Source organism: Leucoraja erinacea, chromosome 1 (assembly GCF_028641065.1).
Source record: "Leucoraja erinacea ecotype New England chromosome 1, Leri_hhj_1, whole genome shotgun sequence".
In the NCBI taxonomy this organism is placed as follows: domain Eukaryota; kingdom Metazoa; phylum Chordata; class Chondrichthyes; order Rajiformes; family Rajidae; genus Leucoraja; species Leucoraja erinaceus.
The window spans coordinates 124,799,503-124,813,999 of NC_073377.1; the positions used below are offsets into that span (position 1 = coordinate 124,799,503).

The 14,497-nt window shown below is 45.7% G+C and overlaps 1 protein-coding gene across 2 annotated transcripts in view; it reads left to right on the forward strand.

The window, feature by feature from the left end:
• The first annotated feature begins 2,822 nt into the window (after positions 1-2,822).
• LOC129701663 (wolframin-like) overlaps positions 2,823-14,497 on the forward strand; it is a 39,715-nt gene continuing 28,040 nt past the window's right edge. For both annotated transcript variants that reach the window (XM_055643003.1, XM_055643011.1), the window contains exon 1: positions 2,823-3,053. In XM_055643003.1, coding sequence (XP_055498978.1) covers positions 2,933-3,053 — 121 coding nt within the window. In that variant the 5' untranslated portion in view covers positions 2,823-2,932. The remainder of the gene's footprint in view (positions 3,054-14,497) is intronic.

Sequence of the window (14,497 nt, forward strand, 5' to 3'; positions counted from 1 at the left end):
GGGGGCGCGCACTGATCGGGAGCGCGCAGAGGGCCTGGAGCGGGAGCGGGAGCGCGCACTGATCGGGAGCGCGCAGAGAGGGGGGTCGGGAGCAAAGATCCTAGAGGAGCTCTTTGATCGGGAGCGCGGCCCCGGGTGGCGCTGCAGATCGGAGCATGCGCGCCAGCTGGCGACCTGACCCAAAGTGACGGCATTGCTCCTCATCTGCATAACCCCCGGCCGGCCGCTCGATCTTTGACCTTAACGACGCCGTCGTCTGGCATTAAACGTCGCGCACCCACTATCATTGGCGTTGTCAGCTCCTGACTTGATGCAGAATCTCAGTCAAAGAGGGGGTGCCTAAATACATTGTGAGAATTCTGGCCCACTGGTATACCCACCAGACTATGCAAATAAAATGGGGGCAATAGGGTCTCAGCCCCATGTGGGGTTAGCAATGGTGTTAGACAAGGGGGAATTTTGTCCCCAATCCTTTTTAATCTTTATATTGATGATCTGTCCAAACAATTGAAAGCCTGTAATACTGGGTGCATGATTGGTAATATTTTAGTGAACCATATTGTGAGAGAAGGGTTAATAGGGATGATTGAATTATACTAGAACTCTGAAAAATATAACTTAGAAAGAAATGAGCTTATCCGCAGAAGCCAGACTGCTGGTAAAATAAAGTAACAATATACAGAACAGAGAGAAATTCTAGATAAAAAGTAGCAAACAGATAACAACTTCAGCAGAAGGCCTTGGGAGTCTTGACGTCAGGAAATGGTCCGAGACATTCCTGGACTTTCTCGTGTGAATGTGGGCTTTATGTTATGATTGGACGAAACTCGATGGGGAGACCTGAGGTAGTGACCACAGTGAAGAAGGGTATAAAGATAGAAAGCATCTCCATTTTCTTTGTGCCTCCAGGGGACATCAGAGGAGAGACACCTATTCTGCAGAATATGAAATTAATAAAAACACTTCTTTGTCTGAATTTGTCTCAAGAGCATTTGTGATTTTTGAATCTCACAATATGATGTATGCAGATGATCTTGTGGTCTTTAGTCCATCTAGCGCTGGTCTCCAGCAGCTCCTTACTATAGGGAGGTTTCACGGCAGTCGGGTCACGACCCATGACCCGTACTGTTGCTACGCTACTCCAAATGGATTACACGCGATGTACTGCAGGTATGCACTTACCATTGTTTCCAGCGTAGCGGGCCCGTTAAAACCCGCTGAAATTGTCAATTTTTGCGCTGTAAATAATTATGGAAATCGGGATAAGCGTGTGAGACATTTAGCCTACTTCAGAATTCCAAAAGTGAGGAGAAATGACGGTAGATAGAAACAAGAGCTGAAGGGACAACAACAGAGAGTGCTTGGCGAACATTGGCCGTTTGCTCACTGCATTTCATCAACTAAGGCATTATTTGTGTTTTTTCTTGATTCCTTTGGCATCTAAAAAGTTTCAGAAGTGATAAATCTGGCTCTAATTTTTTTTAAATCGCCCATGATTCTCGTGGGTTTTTACATACAAAATGAAAACGCATCTGAAGAAAAATTTACAGCCAGATTTATCACTTCTGAGAATTTTTAGATGCCAAAGGAATCAAGAAAAAACAAATAATGCCTTACTTGATGAAATGCAGTGAGCAAACGCGATAATTCCCAATATTTTCAATGTTTACCAAGCACTTTAGCTGCTGTAGTCCCTTGAGTTCTTGCTTCTTTCTACCTTCATTTCGCTTCACTTTTGGAATTCTAAAGTTGGGTACATGTCTCTCACACTTACCCTGACTCCCACAATTCTTTACAGCGCAAAAATTCAACATTTTGGCAGTTTTTAACAGGCAGGAAAGTACGCGTTTCTAGCATTAATAACTTATACCGGAAGTGATGGATGTCTTCCAGTTGGATTTAGCAGCTCCGTGCGTCAAGCTCTATGACCCAGTGACCTTTCGTGCAATCACCCTATATGTTCTGTGTATGGTGTGGAACATGATATTAAATATAATGCTAGTAAGTGCTGTTATGATCTGTAGAACCAAAGAGGATAAATGTCTAAAATTTCCTGATTTTAAATTATCTGACAATAATCTTAGTGTCTGTGATAAGGTAAAATATCTAACACATGCTGTATGTACAGGCAAATATTCTCTTTGCGTAAATTTGGTGCGTGTGCAGATGTGGTGAAGATGCCGCTATTTAGAGCATACTGCACACCACTCTACACTGCACACCTGTGGTCGAACCATGGAAAGACAAGTTTGCAGAGACTAAAGGTGGCATATAATGATGCAATGAGAACACTGCTAAGGAAACCTAGATGGTTTAGTGCCAGTAACATGTTTGAGTCAGTACTTTAGACGCTATCCTCAGAAATCATATGTATAAATTCATTTGCAAGATAAATGACTCTAAAAATGTGATTATTGTTGCCTTGTCAAACATAAGGGTTAGCACTACATGCTACGAATCCTAGCTGTGGAGACACTGGTATCTTTGTCTCGTAGGACATTGATCATTCTTTTAATCTGGATTTTTAATTCATGTATTGTGTTTTTTTTTTAAATATATAATTTATGATGCTTTAATGTGATATACTAAGATTTTATATGTATTTTATGATATTTTTTAATATGCAATGCATTTGTATGTAATGTTGCCCCTTGTCTGGACCTCGAGTCCGTAATAAAGTTTATTATTATTATTATTATCATCACCCTCTCCCAGAGGCGGTTTGAAGCCGTGAGCAGGGAGGGAGGGAGGGGGGGACGTTCCCTCTGATTGGCTAGGGGTGTGGCTGGGGGTGTGGCCGGGGGTGCGGCCGGGCCGTGGTGACGTCGGCTGGTGGTGACGTCGCTGACTGCGGGTCGGCGGCGGCGCGCGCTCCGGGATCAGGATCTGTACGACTGCAGCAGCGACAGTGGGCGGCGGCTCCTCTGCAGCGATGGAGCCCGAGCAGCCGACAGTCCCGCCGCACGGCAAGTCACAGCTCAATGCCACTGCCGAAGACGTGCACCGGGATGAGTCAGAGCCTGCCAGCCTTCCGCAATCGGCAGCAGAGGGCGGTCAGTATTTGCACCCTACCTGTCGATAACTGCTTGGTCAACAGTTGGCCGGAGAGAAATCTGTGCATGTGATTGGTCCGTATCATTAGTTCCAGCAAGTGCAACATATTCTTCTGCATAACCAGAATATTTACCGTTTATTGATCATAGAAGCAATGTTTGCTTGACAAATCTTTGTTGTTTGTGGGTGGGAAAGCCCTTGACATGAGAAAGGTGTGGTGTTCTTTAACTTTTTTTAAAGACAATTTTTATACAACATTTACAATTTAAGCACTTAATAATCTGGACATTTAATAAACTAATTTAAAGCTTTTTTTCAAATGTTGTTAATACTTGTTTTATTGATTAGTTGTTTTTTTTTATTATCCAATTGAAAAATCAATATATTCCGAGTAAATCAGAGTCGGAGTAAATCATAGTACGGTACAGATACGGGCTCTTTGGCTCACCTTGTCTCTGTGGTGTTGGCATACGAAGCTAGTTCCATTTGCTTGCATTTGGCCCATAACCCTCAGCCCCCTATCTATATTTGTGCCTAAATGTCTTTTGACACATGAGTCAATCAAAGAGTTAAAAGGAAAACAAAACTGCAGGTACTGAAATCTGAAACAAAAACAAATGGTGGGGGAACTCAGCCAGTACATCGGTATCTTGAGAAGGAGAAAAATAACAAGGTTTTGAGTCAGTGGCACTTCCTCAGAACAACTGAGAAATTAAAAGGGTTATGTACTCTGCAGATGTGCAGCAGTAATTTGCACTGGGCGTTTCTCCCACTTCTCCCCTGTCCCCTTTCAATGATGCGTATCAGGAGATGTGAAATAACTCGGGAAAAGTAAGACGCTGATGATTTAAGACATACCAACATTTCTCATAGATTGGGAAATCTCATCAAAAATGCCCCAGTGGTTTCAAAGGAATAAAAATTGAGACTGAAAGGACTTAAAAGGAATGGTGGAAGCATATATCTGGTGTTCAGTTCCATTGGTCTCTGAATAATGATTTTCAGTTACACATAAGGGATTTAAGATGCATAAATTGAGGATAATGGAAATGACAGTGTGAATGCAATGATCAGATTGAATCCAAGGATGTAGTTGAAGGACTAAACGAGTACTTAGTATTTGAATTCACCCACCCACCCAGGGGGAGAGAGTTAAGATCAGTGTGAAGTACACAAATATGCCAGGGCAGTTTGAAATCAAGAAGATGGTGGAGTTGGCTCTTGAAATGCTTTAAGGTGGAAAAATAACTATGGCATGGGATTGAGAGAGGGAAGAGAGGAGACTGCTGGGATCATTGGTGAAGTCCCAGAGGACTGGACAGTAACCAATTATGTTCAATTATAAGCCGGTGAGTCTCATTCCAGTGGTAGTAAGGCTGTTGAAGAGGGTTCTTCAAGATGGGATTTGTCAGTCAGTGATAGTCAGAATGGCTTTGTCTATGACAAGTCATGCGTTACCAACAGATTGAGTTTTTTGAGGGTGGAAGATTAAGATGCATGGATTCATGGTGACATGACAGTTTGGTTTCAGAACTGGCTTACCCATTAGTGGTGGATGAGTGTTACTTGGTTGGAGGTCTTTGTGAGATCTGCACTGGGACTTTTGTTTGTGATATGTATAAATGACTTGGACACAAATGTGGGTGGATAGGTTGGTAAGTTTGCAGACGACACCAACATTTCCAACATACATTTCCAACTTGGACTCGCCATTGAGTCAGCAATTAGCATTCCTTAATAGTCACTGACTTTGCAAATTCGGGCAATCAGAAAATGTCCAGCAATCAAAAGATAAAAGATTAGTTGCTTATTTTTCTTTTTTTTAAAAAATAATTTGACCATAGATTTAAAAAAATGAAATCTTTAATTTTTAATTTTAGGAACTTATTTTTAAATAATGTCTTAAATATAGGTTTCGATGTTAATATTTTGTCCACTGTACTTAATTTGACTGCGTAGCTATGTAGCACTATATGATCATCTTTGAAGTAGATAGATCATCATTTTCATCCTAACTGTTAAGAGTCGGATTTGAAATTCATTTGGCGTCTAAACACAATGGTAAAGGATACCTCTCTAATTATAGTAAACAAGCAAGGAACAGGTATCATGTTACAAGTAGGTGTAATATAAAATATTTTCAATATGACTTAAGTGTAAACAAGTAAGGAGTTGGTTACATTTTAAGGTATGATCATCACAAATTGGACCCCCATCTCTCTTCCTCTTTTTTCAGTTTTTTGCTGTCTCATGGCTGGAGATTGAATGTAAGGACAAAGTATACAGTTACTGCCAACTTAACAGCATTGATGTGCAGAGGATCTTGAGGTCCAGGTTCATAGCTCTGTGAAAGTGCCGACACAAGTAAATAATGGTAAAGAAGGAATATGTTATGTTCGCTTTCATCGGCAGGGGCATTGAGTATAACTATCAGGAAGTCATGTTGCAGCTTAATAAAACAGGCTACATTTGGAGTATTGTGAGCAGTGTTGGTCGATACATTACTGGAAGGAGATGGGGGCTTTGGAGAAGGTGCAGAAGATTTTTAAGGAGAGGTTGGACAAATTTGGATTGTTTCCCCGTAAGTGTCGGAGGCTGAGGGAAGATCTGATAGAAATGTATAAAATTACGAGAGGCATAAATAGATATCAGAACATTTTTTTTCACATGATGGGACTTTCAAATACTGAGAGATTACTTTAAGGTCAGAGGGGAAAAGTTTTTAAAGGAGATGATTAAAGGTATTTACACAGAGTGGTGGGCTGCTGGAATGTGCTGCCAGGGATGGTGGTGGAATCAGATATGACGGTGGCATTTAAGAGGCTTTGAGATAGGGATAACGGACCATATTCGGGCAGAAGGGAATTGTTTAACTTGACATCATGTTTGGCACAGACATTGTGGGTCGATGGGCCTGTTCCTGTGCTGTGCTGTTCTATGTTCAGATTCTATTGTATAAATGTTTGCTGACATTAATTAGCATGCAGCAGTGCTTTCTATCAAATGAATTAAGGGTAACCACAGATATTGGATGAATGGTGATGAGAAAATAGTTGGGTGGGGGTAAACAATATCAACCCTGATGAGAATGAAGAGCTGTTTTGCAGGGTTCAGGATATTTGAACAGTCAAAAAAAATTGGCAAACTTTTCCAGTCACTTGGTTTATTAATGAGCCTTTTAGAACAAAACCTTAGTCATTGCTGCATATCCCACTCAAACTGCATCTTCCCACTAATTACTGTTAAATTTATTGATGATTCTTTAAACGTATTTACTTTCTAATCTTGAAAGTTTGGATTTTGGTATAATTACTTTGCTTGCTAAGTTCTGCAGAGATCAAGGTGGTTGCAGAGCAGTTCTGGGCAATGCCCAGACTAAACTGCTGCATGCCTTGACAGTATTTGCCTCTGTTCATGTTTTGTGAAGATTCCAATGGCATGACTCACCAGCAGTGAAACAAATCACAATCTGTCCACTTAAATCTCATCGTGTCCATTTGAGCTATGCTGAATCTACTTAGATACAAAATGCTGCAGTAACTCAGCGGGCCAGGCAGCAGCTATGGAGAGAAGGAATGGGTGATGGTTTGGGTCCCATTCCTTCTATTTCTGGGAATAATACAGAAGGTGCAGGATCAGTTCATTCCAAAGAGGAAGAAAGATTCCAATGGGAGTAAGGGGTGACCGTGGCTGACAAGGCAAGAAAAGATGGGGAGAAAAGATGAGATACGAAGGTTCCTCCTCTGACTCCCATGGCTATCTGGACTATACTTCTTCCCACCCTGCTTCCTGTAAGGACCATCCCCTACTCCCAATTCCTCCGTCTACGCCGCATCTGCACCCAGGATGAGGTGTTCCACACCAGGGCATCAGAGATGTCCTCATTCTTCAGGGAACGGGGGTTCCCCTCTTCTACCATAGATGAGGCTCTCACCAGGGTCTCTTCTATACCCCGTGACTCTGCTCTCACTCCCCATCCCCCCCGTTCATAACAAGGGCAGAGTCTCCCTTGTCCTCACCTTCCACCCTACCAGCCGTCACATACAACAAATAATCCTCCAACATTTTCGCCACCTCCAACGTGATCCCACCACTTGCCACATCTTCCCATCTCCTCCTCTGTCTGCTTTCCGCAGGGACCGCTCCCTCTGTAACTCCCTGGTCAATTCGTCCCTTCCCACCCGAACCACCCCCTCTCTGGGCACTTTCCCTTGCAACCGCAAGAAATACTGCACTTGTCGCTTTACCTCCCCCCTTGACTCTATTCAAGCACCTAAGCAGTCTTTCCAGGTGCGGCAGAGGTTCACCTGCACCTCCTCCAACCTCATCTATTGCATCCACTGCTCTAGGCGTCAGTTGCTTTACATCGGTGAAACCGAACACCTCCGCTCGGTTTGTAATAACCACCCTGATCTCCCGGTGGCTCAGGACATCAATTCCACCTCCGATTCCGAATCCGACCTTTCTGTCCTGGGCCTCCTTCATGGCCAGAGTGAGGACCACCGTAGATTGGAGGAGCAGCACCTCGTATTTTGCTTGGGCAGTTTGTACCCCACCCCAGCGATATGAACATTGACTTCTCTAATTTCAGGTAGTCCTTACTTTCTCCTCCCCTTCTCAGCTCTCCCCAAGCCCTCTGGGAGAGCTGAGAAGAAAATTTGCAGATGGCACAAAGCTGGGTGGCAGTGTGAACTGTGAGGAGGATGCTATGAGAATGCAGGGTGACTTGGACAGGTTGGGGGAGTGGGCAGATGCATGGCAGATGCAGTTTAATATGGCTAAATGTGAGGGAAGGGGGGGGGGGGGGGGGAGAGGGAAACACTTTTTCACCCATAGAGTTGTGAGTCTGTGGAATTCTCTGCTTCAGAGGGTGGTGGGGGCCGATTCTCTGGATACTTTCAAGAGAGAGCTAGATCGGGCTATTAAAGATAGCGGAGTCAGGGAATATGCGGAGAAGGCAGGAACGGGGTACTGATTGTGGATGATCAGCCTTGATCACATTGAATGGCGGTGCTGGCTCGAAGGACCGAATGGTCTACTCCGGCACCTATTGTCTATTGTCTCCTGAGATGCTGCCTGACCCACTGATTTACTCCAGCATTTTGTGTCTATCTTTAGTTTAAACCAGCATCTGCAGTTCCTTCCTACATATTTCATCTTCTGGAACTACTTGACTGCTCACCACCTCGCATGCAAGAGGATGAGAATATTATCCTTCATGAGGATGAACCTTAGAAAGAAGGCCCTCATGATATATCTGGCCTTTGATCCACAAACGCTGACCCAGTGGCTAGAGCTTTCGCGGTGAATCTTCAACTTTCACTATTACAGTCCAAGGTCCCTACTTGTTTTAAAAGGACATCCATAACACTGGTGCCCAAGAAGAGAAGATGACATGCCTCAACAAATGCCCAACTGGTGGCACTTGTGTATGTTGTGATGAAGTACTTTGAGAGGTATGATGAGAATGGGTTATGATACAAATCAACTCCTGCTTTAGTAATGATGTAGACACAATTCAAGTCACCTACCATCACAACAGATCAACGATGAATGGCTTTGTGCTGTTAAGTTTCATTATGCTGGATTTTCATTCTGCGCTGGGCCACTTTGACACAAAGATTGGGTAAGTCAGGCAGTTGTTCATCACCTATAGTTCTGCATTCAACACTATCATCCCTTTCAATCTCAGGGGAACTGGCTCCACTATGCAACTGGATCCTCGACTTCCTTTTCTGCAGATCTTGAGTACGGGACCTATGTACCACCTCACTGACCATCAGCATGGGCACCTCAAGGCTGCATGCTCAGTCCCTGCTCTACTTCATAAAACCATGACCGTGTAGCCAGACACTGCTTCAACGCCATCTTCAGATTTGCCAACGGTTCTGTTGCTGTTGCACAAATAATAGATGATGATGGGTCCGAGTACAGCATCAAGACTGGTAATCTGGTGGAATGCTGCCAGAACTAACAATCTTTCTCTCAAAGATAGACACAAAATGTTGTGAGTAACTCAGTGGGTCAGGCAGTATCTCTGGAGAAAATGGATCGGTGACATATTGGGTCAGGACCCCTTCTTCAGACTGATTGACAATAGATAATAGGTGCAGGAGTAGGCCATTCAGTCCTTCGAGCCAGCATCGCCATTGAATGTGATCATGGCTGATCATCCCCAATCAGTACCCTGTTCCTGCCTTCTCCCCAATATCCCCAAACTCCACTATTTTTAAGAGCCTTATCTAGCTCTCTCTTGAAAGCATCCAGAGAACCTGCCTCCACTGCCCTCTGAGGCAGAGAATTCCACAGACTCGCCAGATTCTCTGGATTCTCTGTGAGAAAAAGTGTTTCCTCGTTTCCGTTCTAAATGGTTTGCTCCTTATTCTTAAACTGTGGCTCCTGGACTCCCCCAACATCGAGAACATGTTTCCTGTCTCTAGCGTGTCCAAACCCTTAACAATCTAATATGTTTCATTGAGATTCCCTCTCATCCTTCTAAACTCCAGAGTGAACAAGCCCATCTGCTCCATTCTCTCAGCATATGACAGTCCCGCCATCCCGAGAATTAACCTTGTAAACCTACGCTGCACTCTCTCAATAGCGAGAATGTCCTTCCTCATACCAGGGGACCAAAATTGCACACAATACTCCAGGTGTGGTCTCACTAGGGCTCTGTACCAATGCAGAAGGACCTCTTTGCTCCGATATTCGATTTCTCTTGTTATAAAGGCCAACATGCCAGTCGCTTTCTTCACTGCCTACTGTGCCTGCATGCTTACTTTCATAGACTGATGTACAAGGAACCTCAGATCCCGTTGTACTTCCCCTTTTCCCAACTTGACGCCATTTAGATAGTAATCTGCCTTCCTGTTTTTGCTACCAAAGTGGGTAACCTCACATTTATCTGCATTAAACTTCATCTGCCATGCATCTGCCCACTCCCCCAACCTGTCCAAGTCGCCCTGCACTCTCATAGCATCCTCTTCACATTTCACACTGCCACCCAGCTTTGTGTCATCTGCAAATTTGCTAATGTTACTTTGAATCGCTTCATCCAAATTATTGACATGTATTGTAAATAGCTGCGGTCCCAGCACTGAGCCTTGCGGTACACCACTAGTCACTGCCTGCCATTCTGAAAGGAACCTGTTAATCCCTACTCTTTGTTTCCTGTCAGCACTCTACCCCCAATACCATGTGCCCTAATTTTTCCCACTAATCTCCTATGTGGGACCTTATTAAATGCTTTCTGAAAGTCCAGGTACCCTATATCCACTGGCTCTCCCTTGTCCATTTTCTTAGTTACATCTTCAAAAAATTCCAGAAGATTAGTCAAGCATGATTTCCCCTTTGTTAATGGCTAGTTTTCACGGGGCGACTTGACGCAAGATGTAGCAAGAGTGGAGTGGTCGTGGTCTAGCACGATATCACACGATATAACGGGGGGGTAGACAAAGAGTTCCCACGGTACTCGGCAATTCTGTCATTTTTGCGAGTGACTTGTCCGTCTCCCGAGCTTTCCCGTTAATCGTGAATGAACATCGTGGACTGTAGTGTAGTTAATCACGTGGCACAAATGATGTTCCTTTGTTGTCACACACTATATTGGTTTTTTTCACCCGAGCTCTTTAATGAGCTGAAGAATAATCTGTGTTTTTTTAGACAAATGTTGTTTGGTGTGATGCACCTTCTCTCAATATGTGCAAGAAGTCGTCTTTTTATTTTGTCAAATATGAATAAAGACAGTGTCTCACATTGACCGTGATGATTGTGTTATTTTATGATCTACTGACAGGTGAAACTTTCAGTCTGAAGAAGGCTCTCGACCCGAAACGCCACCCGTTCCTTCTCTCCAGAGATGCTGCCTGTCCCGCTGAGTTGCTCCAAGCAACTGGTGTCTATCTTCAAAGGACTGACCAGGACTGCCTCTCTCTCTCTCTCTCTCTCTCTCTCTCCTCCCTCCCTCCCTCTCACACAGGCATGACTGGAGGAACTCCGCGGGCCAGGCAGCATTTACGGAGGGAAATGGACAGGCGACCCATTCTTCAGGCTGCCTTATGTCTCTCTCCCCCCCCCCCCCCTCCCCCCAACTCCCACCCACACACACGAATGCTGGAGAAACTCAGCGGGTGCAGCGGGGCCGAAACGTTGTCTATTTCCTTCGTTCCATAGATGCTGCTGCACCCGCGGAGTTTCTCCAGCATTCGCGTGTGTGGGTGGGAGTTGAGTTGGGGGGGGGGGGGGGAAGGGGGGGGGAGAGACATAAGGCAGCCTGAAGAATGGGTCGCCTGTCCATTTCCCTCCGTAGATGCTGCCTGGCCCGCGGAGTTCCTCCATTCATGCCTGTGTGAGAGGGAGGGAGAGAGAGAGAGAGGCACACACAAGGTGAATGCGAAATCTCACCTGCCTGTTTCAGTGACAGACACCCACCGCCAGTAAATGAAGTCACCCCCATCTGTCTCCCCCTCTCCCCTCGACTCCCCCACCTTTCCCTCCCAACTCCAGTCCCGTCCCGACCCCCTGGGAAACTGAAGAGTTCCCGCTGTAATTAAAGAGTTCCCACGGTAGACTGTAAAACTGGGACCCTGGTTCTGACCTCCCCCAACATCGGGAACATTCTTCCTCCATCTAGCTTGTCCAATCCCGTAGATACGATTAGACAGGTATCTAGTTATTTAATTCAATTAATGATTTCTATCGCCTAGCCTCTCATCTTTCAATCGGGTTCGGCCAGGAAGGAACTGCAGATGCTGGATTAAAACGAAGATAGACACAACATGTAGCTCAGCGAGACAAGCAGCATATCAGAAGGGTCTCGACCTGAAATGTTACCCATTCCTTCTCCCCAAAGATGCTGCCTGCCGTCGAACTCATTCTCTTTAAACCGGCATCTGCTGTTCCTTCCGACACATACACAAGAAATAAGCAACTTTTCGGGCCGAAACGTTGCCTATTTCCTTCGTTCCATAGATGCTGCTGCACCCGCTGAGTTTCTCCAGCATTTGTGTGTGTGGGTGGGAGTTGGGGGGGGTAGAGAGATAAGGCAGCCTGAGGAAAGGCTCGCCTGTCAATTTCCCTCCGTAGATGCTGCCTGGCCCGCGGAGTTCCTCCAGTTAGAAACTGCTTTCAGACAAAAAGAGACACACTGACATTAATGAAATGCTTGTTAGCTAGTTTTATTAGATTTGTATGTAAATAGCAAATTGGCTGGATTCACTCTATCCAACTTCCGGGTTCACCGTTCGCAGGTGTTCCCACGGTAACCACAAGAGTTACTACGGATATCGCACTGGCCACTACGTTCATAAAATGTTGCAATGCTCAACCACAAGTGTACAAGTCACTCTTGGACAAATTCAAACATGTTTGAATTTTCTCCCGAGTACCCAAATTACACGATTACCTGCCGTTAGCGCCACGGTGGTCCACGAATGCCGTACTGTTACCGCACGAGGTTCCCACGATGTTAAACTCTGGTTACCTCTTGCGTCAAGTCGCCCCGTGAAAAGGGGGTTTAATACATGCTGATCCTGTTACTGCTATCCAAATGTTCGGCTATCTCATCTTTTATAATTGACTCCAGCATCTTCCCCACCACCAATGTCAGGCTAACTGGTCTATAATTCCCTAATTCAGAAGGAAACGCTTGAAGAGTAGGCTGCGTCTTCCTCCAATCAGGGCGTACATGGATGACATGACCACAATAACAACAACAAAAGCATGCACCAAACGCCTGCTGGATAAACTCCAGGAAAATATCAAATGGGCATGAATGGAGATTAAACCCAGCAAATCCTGCAGTATTTCTATCAAGGCCAGCTCACTGACGAAAGGTTCCGCATCAATAACGAGACAATACCAACTGTCCTGGAGAAGCCTGTCAAAAGCCTCGGGCGATGGTACACCGCATACCTCAAGGATACAGAGCAAGTGGAACAACTCAGACAGGATACAATCAGTGGCCTCGAGCAAATCAACAAAACTGCTCACCCAGGGAAGCTGAAGCTTTGGTGACTTCAATTCGGTCTACTGCCCCGACTCATGTGGCCAAATACCATCTACGAGGTCACTCTATCCCATGTCAACCAGCTGGAGAGACTGGTGAACTCACAAGTGAGGAAGTGGCTTGGGTGACCGAGACGCCTCAGCAGCATAGGGGTCTATGGGAATGGAGCCCTCTCACTGCCAGTCTCAAGCCTGGTGGAGGAGAACAGATGTGCCAAAGTGAGGCTGGACTCGACACTAACAGAATTCCTGGACCCAATAATAAGAGGTGTCGCTCCAACCCTAGCAACAGGGAAGAAATGGACTCCAGCAGCAGTGGTAATGGATGCAAAATCTGCCCTCCAACACCGGGACATAGTGGGCCATGTCCAACAAGGCCAAGGGGGCTTTGGCCTGGGAGCAATGAAACCTACCTGGCAAAAGGCTACTCCAGCTGAACGTCGCACCTGGTGGTGGATGAGGTGCGCCACCAGGAAGAAGCAGCCAGGTGTGCCAAAGCCATATCCCAAGCCAAACAAGGCCGCTGGATGACGTGGGATGGCGTTGAGAGGAGGAAGATCACATGGAGAGAGCTGTGGACCATGGAGTCAAATAAGTTGAGCTTCATTATCAGAGCCACATATGACGTCCTTCCCTCTCCCACAAACCTAAATCTTTGGCTGGGAGAGGATCCAGCCTGCCCCCTGTGTGCAGTTCCAGCAAACCTCAATGCCCAGATAACATTCCCGCAAATACCATCTTTCATCTGGGAAGGAGAGAAACAGAGGACTGACCCCTCGCCTCTCAACTCATGCCCACTGAACGCAGCCAGGGACTGGGAAATGCATGTTGACCTAGGCCAGAGGCTTTTGTTCCCAATTGAAATCGCAGTTACCAACCTGCGACCAGACCTCATTCTCTGGTCCAACTCCTGTCGGTGTGTTTTCATCATTGAGCTGACGGTGACATGGGAGGAGGCTGTGGACGAGGCTTATGAAAGAAAAAGGCTTCAATATTCAAACCTTGCAGCAGAGGCAGAGGAGAGAGGTTGGAGTGTAAGGGTGTGTCCAGTGGAGGTGGGGTGCAGGGGCTTTGTAGCCAGTTCCACCGCAAGGCTCCTGAGGGAAGTAGGAGTCAGAGGGCAGGCACAAAGGAGGGCAATGAAATAACTTGCCAATGCCGCCGAACGGAACAGTCACTGGCTGTGGCTGAAGAGGAAAGATGCTGTCTGGGCTGCCACGTGACCATCTAGAGGCTAACCATAAGACACACACCCCGGTCTGATCACCCTGCGGTGGGCCTGCCTCGACTGAGGGTGTCTTGTGATAAAAGGCCGAAACACCCAGTGATGTTGAGGTACACAACTGAAGATGTGTCTGATTGGTAGCAAAATCACCTAGTGGTCATCCCCAAGAATACCGGGTGTCAGTTGTGGTGAAGAACCTTAGGGATTGTAACA